At 43.0% G+C, this 13,523-nt stretch overlaps 2 protein-coding genes across 9 annotated transcripts in view; one reads left to right on the forward strand and one right to left on the reverse strand.

Moving 5' to 3' along the window:
• The window catches only part of LOC122557511 (serpin H1-like), a 37,449-nt gene extending 26,665 nt beyond the window's left edge, over window positions 1–10,784 (reverse strand). For 2 of the 4 annotated variants that reach the window (XM_043705257.1, XM_043705259.1), the window contains exons 1-2: window positions 10,646–10,784; window positions 10,254–10,350 (exon numbers count right to left, since the gene is read on the reverse strand). In XM_043705257.1, coding sequence (XP_043561192.1) covers window positions 10,254–10,264 — 11 coding nt within the window. In that variant the 5' untranslated portion in view covers window positions 10,265–10,350; window positions 10,646–10,784. The remainder of the gene's footprint in view (window positions 1–10,253; window positions 10,351–10,645) is intronic. The other 2 variants (XM_043705263.1, XM_043705260.1) reach the window with 1 other exon arrangement.
• Window positions 10,785–10,926: 142 nt separating this feature from the next.
• LOC122557331 overlaps window positions 10,927–13,523 on the forward strand; it is a 38,200-nt gene continuing 35,603 nt past the window's right edge. For 3 of the 5 annotated variants that reach the window (XM_043704928.1, XM_043704924.1, XM_043704927.1), the window contains exon 1: window positions 10,927–11,139. Coding sequence is in view for 4 of the 5 variants with exons in the window: in XM_043704924.1 (XP_043560859.1) it covers window positions 11,008–11,139 (132 nt within the window). In the remaining variant the exon portion in view is untranslated. Of the gene's footprint in view, window positions 12,885–13,523 lie in introns of all 5 variants that reach the window. The other 2 variants (XM_043704926.1, XM_043704925.1) reach the window with 2 other exon arrangements.

Below are 13,523 nucleotides of genomic sequence, written 5' to 3' on the forward strand. Positions count from 1 at the left end.
AAAGTTGCTTAAATATAATATTACACCACTAATTCAGTTACTAAACTATTATAAATGATTTATAAATGATTTGGTGAGCTTGGTAGGGGGTAGGTGACCCACTGTGCCCAAGTCTTGGGAGGAGCACTATAGACTCAGTCTTACTGGGTCGCCGCCATCTTGGATCCCCACTGGTATGCTTTTGAGGCATGCACAATTTATTTCTGCCACTCTAAAGGACTGGAGCATAACACTCATGCTATTTAAGAACAATGAACAATAAGCACAGGAACAGGCCCTTCGGCCCTCTCAGTCTGCACTGACACATATTGCCCTTCATACTAAAACTGTCTTCACTTACAGAATCCACGTCCTTCTATTCCCTTCCTATTCATGTATTCGTCCAGGTGCTTCTTGAATGCTGCTATTGTGTCTACTTCCACCAACTCCTCTGGCAGTGTATTCCAGACACTCACCACTGTTCATGTGAAAAACTTTCCTTGCACATCTCTTTTAAACTTCCCTCCTCCCCCCACTCCACCTCCGCACCTTGAACCTGTGTCCTCTAATAATTGACCCCTCCAGTCTGGGAAAAAGCCTCATACCTTCCACTCTATCCATGCCATTCACAATCTTATAAACTCCTATCAGGTCAACCCTCAACCTCCTGCATTCCAGTGAAAACAAATCCAGCCCATCCAACCTTGCTTCATTGCTAAAGTTCCCTATACCAGGCAACATCCTGGTAAACCTTTTTCTGTACCCTCTCCAAAGCATCCACATATTTTTGGTAATGTGACCAGAACTGTATGTAATATTCTAAGTGTGGCCTAACTAAAGTTCTATAAAGCTGCAGCATAACATATCTATCCTTTTGGTCAATGCCCCTTCCAATGAAGGCAAGCATGCCATAGGCCTTTTTTACTACCTTATCTACCTGCACTGTTACCTTCAATGATATGTGGACCTGCACATCCTGATCTCTCTGCATATCATTACTCCTAAAGGTTCTGCCATTCACTGTAGAATTTCCATTTTACTTGCCCTTGCAAAATGTGTCACCTCACATTTGTCTGGATTAAACTCCATCTGCCATTTCTTAGCCCATGCTTCCAAGTGATTTATATCCTGCCGTATTTTCGGACAATCCTCCTCACTATCCGCAACACCACCATTTGTATTGTCTGCAAATTTACGAATTAGGCCAGCTACATTTTTCTCCAAATCATTTACGTAGGTCATGAAGAGCAGAGATACCAGCACTGATTCTGTGGAACACCACTATCCCAACCCTCCATTCTGAAAAGCATCCTTCCACTGCTACCCTCTGTCTTCTATGAATTCTGAATTCATCTTGCCAGCTCATCCCTGATACATGTTTCTTCAACTTTTGTACCAGTCTGCCATGAGGACCTAGTCAGGGGCTTTACTGAAGTGCATGTAGGCAACATCAATTGTTTTTTTCTCATCACCTCCTCAAAATACTCAATCATGTTAGTGAGGTATGACCACCTCCATGCAAAACCATGCAGTCTACCATTAAGTCCATTTGCTTCTAAACATGTATAGATCTTGTCCACAAGAATCTTTTTCAATAATTTCCCTATCGCATGTGATTTTCAGGATTATTCCATTTATCTATCTAAAACAAAGGGAATAACCACTGGCTATTCTGCAGTCCCTTGGGACCTCACTTGTGGTCAAAGGGGACACAAAGATATCTGTCAATTTCATAGAATTGCATAGAATCCCTACAGTGTGGAAACAGGCCCTTTGGCCCAACAAGTCCACATTGACCCTCCGAAGAGTATCCCACCCACACGCATTCCCTATTACTCTACATTTCCCCCTGACTAATGCACCTAAACTATACATCGTTGAACACTATGAGCACTTCAGCATGACTAATCCACCCTAACCTGCATATCTTTGGACATGGTAGGAAACCAGAACATCTGGAGGAAAGCCACACAGATATGGGGAGAATGAGCAAATTCCACACAAGGAGTCACCAGAGGCTGGAACCGAACCCAGGTCCCTAGCTCTGTGATGCAGCAGTGTTAACCACTGAGCCATTGTGCTCAGAAATTTGTTCTCTTCCCTCTGTGATGAAGCTGCTCCTTTAACAAGGTTATGCTGTCCTTGCCTTTTTTTCAGAGAGATCGTAAACAACTCAGTCTCTGAAAAGCCTGGGGTTGAAGGGTTTTAGGATCAATTTGATAATAGCTAATAGATACTGCCTCAGACAGAAGGCTTTCAAATTTTTCAAAAAGAACACTTGTACAATGAAAGGTGAGTGGCCAATTCTCCCAGCTCAGGTTTTCTCTGGCTTGATTTGGTATTAGCAGTGGTGTGGAAAAAAACTGCTGAACCCAAAGAGGCAGGTCATAGAGTCACAGAGTCATAGAGATGTACAGCACGGAAACAGACCCTTCAGTGCAACTCGTCCATGCTGACCAGATATCTCAACCCAATCTAGTCCCACCTGCCAGCACCTGGCCCATATCCCTCCAAACCCTTCCTATTAATATACCCATCCAGATACCTTTTAAATGTCGCAATCGTATTAGCCTCCACCACTCCCTCTGGCAGCCCATTCCATACATGCACCACCCTCTGCATGAAAACATTGCCCCTTAGGGTCTCTTTTATATCTTTCCCTTCTCATCCTAAACCTATGTCCTCTAGTTCTGGGCTCACCCACCCCAGGAAAAAGATCTTATCCATGCCCCTTATGATTTTATAAACCTCAATGAAGTTATAAGGTTCATAACCTCAGCATCCAACATTCCAGGGAAAACAGTCCTGGCATATTCAACCTTTCTCTAGAGCTCAAATCCTCCAATCCTGGCAACATCCTTGTAAATCTTTTCTGAACCCTTTCAAGTTTCACAACATCCTTCCGATAGGAAGGAGACTTGAATTGCACACAATATTTCCAAAAGTGGCCTAACCAATGTCCTGTACAGCCACAACATGACCTCTCAACTCCCATACTCAATACTCTGACCAATAAAGGAAAGCATACTAAACACCTTCTTCACTATCCTATCTACTGGCAACTCTACTTTCAAGGAGCTACCAACCTGCAGTCCAAGGTCTCTTTGTTTAGCAACACTCCCTAGGACCTTACCATTAAGTGTATAATTTCTGTTAAGATTTGCTTTCCCAAAATGCAGCATTTCGCACTTATCTAAATTAAACTCCACCTGCCACTCCTCAGTCCATTGGCTCATCTGATCAAGATCCTGTTGTAATCTGAGGTAACCTTCTTCGCTGTCCATTACACCTCCTCTGACTTCTCTCCTGTAAGAACCTATGTTAATTTTACCTTTTGTGCCAAGGTGTTTGTTGGGATTTTTGCAAGCATTTGGAACAGCATAATTAAATTGGGATGATTTGTTGGGTTTTCAGAGAGGTTGTTATTCAGTATTCGGTTTTCTGTTGGTTGCGTTTCATTCAGTAATCTTGTAAATAAATTGTTTTTTAAAAAACTAAATGGTTTGACCTGTGGCATTTCTCCTGGAATATCCACTTTACACCTGCTAAAACCAACCAGCAAAGTTAGGGTCTGGGCTAACTTCCTGAAATGTTTTGAGGGGTCTGGCCTGGTCCAGAACACCTCCCTCAATATTCTGGTATAGATCCCAACACGACCCAGGGACTTAGTTAGCTTAATATTTTTTAAGACACACCTCTACCTTTTTAATAGCAACTTGGCTTAGAGATTCAACACTCCCTTCCCTGAGATCATCCTTCATCAAATCCTTCTCTTTGGTGAATACCAATAGAAAGCATTTGTTTAGGACCTCACCTACTTCTTCTGGCTCCACACATTGATTCCTTCCTTTGTCCTTGAGTGGGCCAAGCCTTTCCCTGGCTACCTGTTTGCTTTTTAATATATGTATAAAAAGCCTTGGGATTCTCCTTAAAGCCATTTGCTAATGATTTTTCATGATCCCCTTTAGCTCTTCTAATTTGTTGTTTCAGTTCTTTCCTACTTTCCTTACATACTTCAAGGGCTTCTTCAGTTCCCATCCTCTTGGACTTTACATATGCTTTCCTTTTCTTATTGACTAAGGTCCTGACATCCATAGTCATCCAAGACTCACATAATTTGCCATACCTATCCTTCATTCTCGCAGGAACATGCCACACCTCAACTCTTATCAACTGTTGTGTGAAGTACTCCCACATGTCCAGTGTGGATTTACCCTCAAACAGCTGCTCCAATCAAACCTCTCCAGTTCCTGCTTAATATTGTTGTAGTTCTCCTTCCTCCAATTTAACACCTTCACCCAAGGACTACTGTTATTCCTATCCATGGAGTATCTTAAAACTCACGGTATTATGATCACTACTCCCAAAATGCTTCCCCACTGAAACTTCACTCACCTGGCTGGGCTCATTTCCCAAAACCAGGTCCAATATAACCCCTTCCCTGGTTGAACTGTTATACTGTGTCAAGAAACTTCACGAATGGTCCTTACAAATTTTGCCCCTTCTAAGCCCCGAGCACAAAGTAAGTCCCAGTCAATGTGGGGAAGTTAAAATCACTCACAACAACCCTGCTGTTTTCATATATTTCAAAAAATCTGTCTATGCATTCTCTCCTCTATCTCCCGCTGGCTGTTGGGAGGCCTGTAGTATACTGCCAGCATCGTAATTTCACCTTTTCTATTCCTGATTTCTACCGATGTTGCCTCGCTGCACGAGTTTTCTGGTGTATCCTCCCATAGTACAGCTGAGAGATACTCCTTTACCAGTAATGTAACTCACCCAACCATTTTATACCCCTTTCTATCACATGTGAAACAGCTAGATCCTGGGACATTCAGCTGCCAGTCCTGTCCCTCTTTCAGCCAAGTGTCCGGAATCGCAATGATCTATAGCTCCAAGTACAGGTCGTTCTGCTATAACACGCATTTTGTCAATGTGAATGTACTGTAACACAACTGAGGAATTGGGAAGACTGTTTCTAAAGCACAAACCTTTAAAATATGTGCTTGCTGTAACGCGATTATATCACCAACACTTTAAGTGCTGTTTCTAAAAGGCATTTTTTCTATAACACAGGGTTACACAAGAATGCAACTATGATATAGAAGAACTGACTGTACTAATCAACGCACTGAGTTCACTTACCTTGCCAATTATAGTTCTCGCATTGCAACACTTGCATTGCAGACCACCTCCCCACTCTTTTCAGCACTATTTCCATGCCTGTTCTTGTTCTTAGTCATGTTTGCCTTGACTTCTATTTCTCCCTCAATTTCGGCATCCACTGTCCTACTCCTTTGGTTCCCCTCCCCAACCACTCTACTACCAATAACCACATCAGTCCCAGTCCTGCTCAGGTGTAACCCTTCCAGTTTGTACAGCTCCCACCTTGCCAGAACTGGTCCCAGGCCCCCACAAATCGAAACCCTCCCCTTCACACCATTCTTTCAGCCACGTGGTCATTCCACATTCATCCTACTGTTTCCATCCACTACACTTTGGTAGTAGATGCAAAGTATCCAGCCTGGAGCTCGGTAACCAGTGGTGTTCCGCAGGGATCTGTTCAGGGACCTCTGCTCCTTGAGATTTTTAGAAATGACTTGGATGAGGAAGTGGAAAGGTGGGTTAGTGAGTTTGCCAATGACACGAAGGTTGGTGGAGTTATGGATAGTATGGAGGGCTCTTGTGGGTTGGAACGGGACATTGACAGGATGCAGGAAACGGGACATTGACAGGATGCAGAACTGGGCTGATAAGTGGCAGATGAATTTCAACCTGGAAAAGTGTGAAGTGATTCATTTTGGAAGGTCAAATTTAAATGCAGAATACAGGGTTAAAGGCAGGATTCTTGGTAGTATGGATGAATGTCCCACGTCCCATAGATCCCTCAAGGTGCCACCCAAGTTGAGAGGGTTGTCAAGAAGGCATATGGCTTGTTGGCTTTCATTAGCGGGAATTTGAGCATAAGAGCCGCAAGGTTATGCTGCAGCTCTATAGAGCCCTGGTTAGACCACACTTGGAATATTGTGTTCAGTTCTGGTCGCCTCATTACAGGAAGGATGTGGAAGCTTTAGAGAGAGTGCAGAGGAGATTTGCCAGGATGCTGCCTTTACTAGAGGGAACATCATATGAAGAAAGGTTGAGGGAGCTGGGGCTTTTCTCATTGCAGCGAAGAAGGATGAGAAGTGACTTAATAGAAGTGTACAAGATGATGAGAGGTATAGAGAGTGGATAGTCAGAGACTTTTTCCCAGACAGAAATGGCTATCACGAGGGGGCATAATTTTAAAGTGATTGGAGGAAAATTTAGGGGAGATGTCAGAGGTAGGTTCTTTAAACAGAGTGGTGGGTATGTGGAATGCACTGCCAGTGATCGTAGTAGAGTCAGATACATTATGGACATTTAAGCTACTCTTGGATAGGCACATGGAAGATTGTACAATGAAAGGTATGTAGGTTAGTTTGATCTTAGAGTAGGATAAAAGGTTGGCACAACATCGAGGGCCGAAGGGCTTGTACTGTTCTATGTTCTATATTCTGACTAGCTCATGGCACTGCTAGTAATCCTGAGATAACTACCTTTGAGGTCTTACATTTCAACTTTCTTCCCAGTTCTCTATATTCTGCAATTTGTGATGCTTTCTGAAGAAAGCAAATCCAAATTCAATGGCAAAAACCATTCAAAAACAGCATCCTTGTCAATTCAACATGCCATCAAGTTAATCACTCAAATATGGCCAGGACACATCACTCCTAAGCCAGACACCAGATTTCTAAAGCAATTAATTTATTTGAAATTCAGTTGGGCAGGGAAATTCCAGAATAGTGGAATTGCTTTAGTAATGGTCACCAAGTATTGCTACAGAAGTCAAACATTCCTGTTGACTGATGGGAGATCCTGATTTGTGACAAACCAAAATGGAGAAAGTTCATTCAAGAAGGGACCATGAGACTTTGTTGAGGAATCTTGGAGAACATACGAAAATCCAAAGAATTCATCTGTGTGTGGTAGAATCTACAGGTTGCATACTGGACTTATCAGCCACTTCAGAACCTATTGAACTGAGAGAAAGCAAGTCATCCTCAAACCTGTGGGTCTGCTGAAGGATAAATGGTTAAGGAAGTTAGTTTCAGTGGAATAGGTTTTGGTAGCAGTTCCTTACACTTACATTTTAATGGGGGATTGTGCTTCCGCATTGCAAAGAACTTCATAAACTAGACATTAACTCAGGAGTCAGCAATGCAGAAGATGGTAATGGCACTTCCCAAACTAGGATATTTCCTGGTCTAATTTGGGGTTTTTTTTTTGGTGTTTGTGTAACACAATAAAAGACAGAATAGCAAGACATACACAAGCTTCAGTCTTGTTGCATTAAGTAGGCAGCAAGTTATCAACTAAAATTCAATTCTTCACTACTGATCAGTGTCTCCTGCTACAAAGTGCACACGTGTGGAGGAAATATGACTTAGCCATAATACTCTTTACCCAAGGTCTGCTTACACTTATTGTCCATGCTCAAATCTGAAAAAATGGCCACTTAATTGATGTTTTAAAAAATAACTGATGCCTGTAAGAAATGATGTGTTTGATTTTGGCCACTACTACTGAATGCCATAGTAGGAATGAAATATCGGCCAAGTTGTGCCTTCTGGCAATCACACCTGCTGGGGTCAAGAATAGAAGATGAAATGAAACGTCACTGGCTTCCAGTCTTCTGCTGCTGGGCAATCAATTCCTCTTTCAGTTACTTTCAGCCTAGGTGTGTGGCCCATATGCTACCTGAATGATTCTAATTAGCATCTGATGAACGTTCTCAGCAAGCACCTATAATCAGTCTAAATGACCATTTGTCTCTGACTGGAAGGGTGAACTTTCTGGCACACTCATCTTCGAAAGTCCATGGGGAAAGCTTTCCACTGGTGTCCTGCACATTGGAGGTTGGCTAATGAAATGCCATTATTCAAAAAAGACAGTAGAGAGAAAACAGAGAATTATATTGGCCATAGGATATGGAATAGGGATATGGGCCAAATGCTGTCAAATGGGTCTAAATTAACTTAGGATATCTGGTCAGCATGAACAACTAGGATCGAAGGGTGTGTTTCCATGCTGTACGATTCTATGACTCTATAGATCAGTGAATCTTACATCGGTAATGGGGAAGATACTAGAGCGCATTATCAAAGATTTTCTAGAAGAGGACTAGAAAACAGTGGTAGAATCAGATACAGCATGGATTTACTAAAGGGAAATCATACTTGACACATCTACTAGAAGTTTTCATCAATGTAAGTCATAGAGCTGTTCAGAGAGAGCCGGTGGATGTAGTTTATTTGGACTTTCAGAAGGTTTTTGACAAAGTCCCACAGAAGAGATTAATGTGTAAATTTAAAGCATGTGATGGAGAAGTAGTTTATTGAGATGGTCAGCAGACAAGAAACAAATAGTAGGAATAAATCGGTTATTTTCTGAATGGCAGGTAGCGAATAGTGGATACCACAGGGATCAGTACAAGACCCCAGCTGTTCCCAATATATGTTAATTATTTAGATGAGGGAACTAAATGTAATATCTCAAAATTTGCAAATAACATAAAGCTGGGAGGAAAATGCATTCTGATTTGGACAGGCTGAGTGAATGGGAAAACGCATGGTAGATGATGTATAAATGGATAAGTATGAGATTATCCACCTTGGTAGCAAAAATAGGAATGCAGATTATTGCTAAATGGCTATAAATTGAGAGTTGGAATGTTTAATGAGACCTGGGTGACCTCATACATCAGTTGCTGAAAGTAAGTGTGCAGGTGCAACAGGCAGTGAAACTCAGCAAACCTGGCAATATCTGTGGAGAAAAAGCAGAGTTAATGTTTCAGATCTCCAGTTCTTTGTTTTACTTTAGTATAAAAAGTCACACTGTATGTTGGCCTTCATAACAATAAGATTTGAGTACGAGAACAAGGATGTCTTGCTGCAGTTATACGGGGCTTGATGAGGTGGCATCTGGAATATTGAGAACAGTTTTGGTCTCCTATCTGAGGAAGGGTGTCCTTGCCATTCAGGGACTACAACAAGGGTTTACCAAATTGAATCCTAGCAAAGCAGGACGAACAGATGAGGAGAGATTGAGTTGGTTAAGATAGTATTCACTGGAGTTTAGAAAAATGGGGGGGGGGGGGGATTTCACACAAACCTATAAAATTTCAACAGATCTAGACAGGTTAGATACAGGAAGGATGTTCCTGATCATGGGAAAGCCTGGAGTCAAAGGTCATATTTAAGGATAAGGGGTAAGCCTTTTGGAACTGTGATGAGGAGAGATTTCTGCACCCAGTGTGGTTAGCCTGTGGAATTCACTACCACAGGAAGGGTTTGAGGCCAAAACATTGTGTGTTCAAGAAGGAGGTCATGTGATTAAAGGAATCAAGGGGAGGAAGGCAGGATTAGGGTACTAAGCTCGATGATCAGCCATGATAATATTGAATGACACACCATGCTTAAGAGGTTGAATGGCCTAATCCTGTTCCTATCTTTTATGTTTCTAATAAATCAGAGAAAAAAAGACCATCAACAATTCTGGGGATAAAATGTATTCTAAACAGGGAGGACAGAATAATCTCCAACAGTGTTGATGGTGCGGAGGAGCATGTGGAGCCTGATAAAGGCACAATGCCCGAAACGTCGATTTTCCTGCTCCTTGGACGCAGCCTGACCTGCTGTTATTTTCCAGTGCCATACCTTTCGACTGGAGTCATGTGTAGGCCAGACCAGGTGAGGATGACAGTTTCTTTCCCGAAAAGACATTAGTGAACCAGGTAGTTCTTCTGACATTCAACAATGGATTTGTAGTCATTAGACTGTCAATTCCAGATTTTTATTGAATTCAAATTTCACCATCTGCCATAGCAGGATTTGAACCTGGATCCCTAGAACATTATCTGGGGCTCTGAATTAACAGTCCAGAAATAATACCAATATTAGGGTTGAGGTGCTTTCTGCAAGGAAAGGAAAAAACTCCTTTTTCAGAGGTCTGATAGTTTTTCCCCCAATCATTCACACCCACAAGCTGTTCCGCTACCTGGAAGCCAATCACATAGTTGTCAGTAAGCAAAAGCCCTTTATTATCAAAAACCAATCACCATTCCACAGACCAATCAGCTAATAATGTTAGCTGAATTTCCATTTATATACACCACTTGACTGAAGTGGGAAGAGGACTATTTTAAAACACAACAATTGTACAAATGATTACTGCACTTTTTAAAAGCAAGTTACCTGACACTCATTGTTTACACTGCAGCTTGCTCAAGGAGTGGACATGCATACTTCAGTGATCCATTCTGCACTGGATTAGAAAAAATCCATCCTCTATCTGCAAAAAAAAACCAACTTGCTGGATATTTTCTGTTCAGAGATGCTATTACATACTTCTGTAAAAGGACTTGAACATAGGCCTCCTGGTTCAGAGGTAGAGATACTTCCACTGTGCTACAAGAGCCCCAGTGATCCAGAGTCTTTTTAAAATTAACCTATTTTCTTAATCAACGTGTTCAGAAATATTACTATACCCCTCTGGAGCAGGTGGGACTTAAACCAGGCCTCCTGGCCCAGATAGGGACACTATCACACATGCCACAACAGCCCCAGTGATCCATTATGTTACAAACCTCCAGTAGCTGTGGGAAATGATCAGTTTGCTGACTGATGATCCACTGTGCACTGGGTTCCCAACCTCCAGCAGCTGTGGGAAATGATCAGTTTGCTGACAGATAACCCACTGTGCACTGGGTTCCCAACCTCCAGCAGCTGTGGGAAATGATCAGTTTGCTGACAGATGACCCACTGTGCACTGGGTTCCTAACCTCCAGCAGCTGTGGGAAATGATCAGTTTGCTGACTGATGATCCAATGTGCACTGGGTTATCACTGTCCAGCAGCTGTGGGAAAAGATCAGTTTGCTGACTGATGATCCACTGTGCACTGGGTTACCACCCTCCGGCAGCTGTGGGAAATGATCGGTTTGCTGACTGATGATCCAATGTGCACTGGGTTATCACCGTCCAGCAGCTGTCTGCAGCCCGAGAACCCTCTTGTCAATCATTATTCCAGGGTCTGACGGTTGGAGGAAGGGGCGGTGCTTGCAGATGGCGGGAATGATGGAGGTAAAGTAGATGTTGTCGAAGTACGGGTGAGATCCACGAAGGGTGAAAGGGCGCCACAACTGCTTCGATTTAAATTAATAGAAACAGAGGTTGTAAGAAGCGCGATTCCCCTCAGAGGGTGGGGGATGATGAGTGTCTGCCATTTTTGAGCTGACGGTCCAGGAGGGAGGGAAGGCTCCCTAACTCCGAGGTGACGGCGACACTCGACATCTGTTGGCGGTGCTCATGCCTTGCCCTGCCTCCCATTGAGCTATCCTGACGGTTTGTGTAGCCCGCGTTTTGCCCGATAAGTCGGGAAGGGCCGAACGGCCTGCTGCTGCTGCTGTTGTTACTTGTTTTTTTTTTGGTGTTTTCTCTCGGCGGCAGCTGTTCATCGAGAGGCGAAAAGCCACGCGTTTGGCCCAGAACCGTTAATTTTCAAAATGGTGCGCGCATGCCCTCCTGGTGAGAGTGTCTTTACCTAGCATGGACTGGACCAGGAGCTGCATTTACCTTCCACCATCTGCCATGGTGAGACTTGAACATTTTCTGGGGTTTCTGGATAATAGTCGAGCAGAAATATCATTATTCTGGATTAGTGGTGCTGGAAGAGCACAGCAGTTCAGGCAGCATCCGAGGAGCAGTTTCGGGCAAAAGCCCTTCATCAGGAATACAGTAATATCATTAGTCTACCATCTCTCGGAGCTACTTCCTGCAGCTTAAAAAGTCTGGCCAACCTGTACAGACTTGTTATACAACAGTTACACCCCTCACAGGGCGGGTGAGACATGATCCCTGACCTTCTGGGCCATAGATTATAAATCAAACTGCTCAGTCAAGTTATCGTACACTTCCTAGGGCAGGAGAGACCTGAACCCAGAGCTTCAAACTCCAAGATAGCAATGTTATCACTGTGCCACAAGACTCTTGGTTGTCAATGTTTTGGAACTCCAGACTCTCCCTTCAACACGTACAACTGAACTGTGTTCAACAGTAGGAAGGACACTCTTCTTCCCCCACCTGTTATTTAGATGGATCACCAACCGCTTGGAGATTAGTGGGTCATTGATTTCTAATGGCTAACACCCTGATTTTAGATGCTGGCTGAGTTCTTTAATGTTGCTAAAAACTACATGCATTTTGCCCAGACTTCAACAATTCTGCACACATGACTTGCTACCTAATGTGGGTGCAACAATCTACATCCACGTGGACTACATTACAAGGGTGAAAAGCAATGGTGACACAGGGCAAGAGAAGATGCGTGAAGGGTTGGGGGTGGGTGAGAAGAATGCCTGTCAGAAGAGACAATATCCACGTAGCGTTCAGAAAGTCGTTGTCCCATTCAAAGCTTACAGAGAATCTTTGTGCCAGATTGTACTTCAGAAGGGACATTCTCATTGAAACCTGCCAACTGCTGCTGCTCAGTGTAGGGCTGTTAATAGTATTGTCAAGGGCTGGTGAGGATCGTTACGGCAATATTTAAAACACCTTGCAGTTTTCAAATGTTGATTTGATTTATTACTGTCACGTACTGAGGTACAATGAAAAGTGTTGTCTTACGTGCATCACAAGTAGATCGTACTATGCATGTGCATCAGAGTAACAACACAATGCAGGATACAATGTTACAGTTGCCAAGAAGGTGCAGAAAGAGATTAACATTTGAGATCCATTCAAAAGCCTGATAACAGCAGGAAAGAAGCTGTTCGTATATGGGTATATTTTCTGCCCAAAGAAAGAAGGTGGAAGAGAGTATAACCAAGGTAAGAGGGCCCTTAGGTTATGTTGGCTGCTTTCCCAAAGCAGTGGGAAGTATAGTGGATGGGAGGCTGGTTTGCATAATGGACTCAACTCTATAATTTATTGCAGCCTTGGGAAGAGCAGTTGCCATACCACACCATGATGCATTCAGATAGGATGCTTTCTATGGTGCATTTATAAACATTTGTAAATCTTTATGGACATGCCAAATTTCCTTAAGTCTCTGAGGAAGTAGAGACATTGTTGTGCTTTCTTGACAATAATTTCAGTGTTGGTGGACAAATTGATTGTGACGATCATCTCCACCTCGGCACCGTTGATGCAGACAGGGGCATGCCCTCCATACCGCTTCCTGAAGTCAATGTCCAGCTCCTTCATTTTGCTGACTAAGCACTCTTATCTCCTTCCTGTACTGTTTCATTGTTGTTTGAAGTCTAATTTACGGTGTTGGTGTTGTCAGCAAACTTGTAAATGGAGTTGGTATGGAATTTGATCCCACAGTCTTGAATATATAAGGAGTGCAGTAGGGGGCTGAGGGCGCAGCCTTTTGGGGCACCGGTATTGAGGATTATCATCGAGGAGGCATTGTTGCCTATTCTTACTGGCTGGTCTGTTGGTCAGGAAGCCACAAATGCAATTAC

This window comes from Chiloscyllium plagiosum, chromosome 15 (genome assembly GCF_004010195.1).
Source record: "Chiloscyllium plagiosum isolate BGI_BamShark_2017 chromosome 15, ASM401019v2, whole genome shotgun sequence".
In the NCBI taxonomy this organism is placed as follows: Eukaryota; Metazoa; Chordata; class Chondrichthyes; order Orectolobiformes; family Hemiscylliidae; genus Chiloscyllium; species Chiloscyllium plagiosum.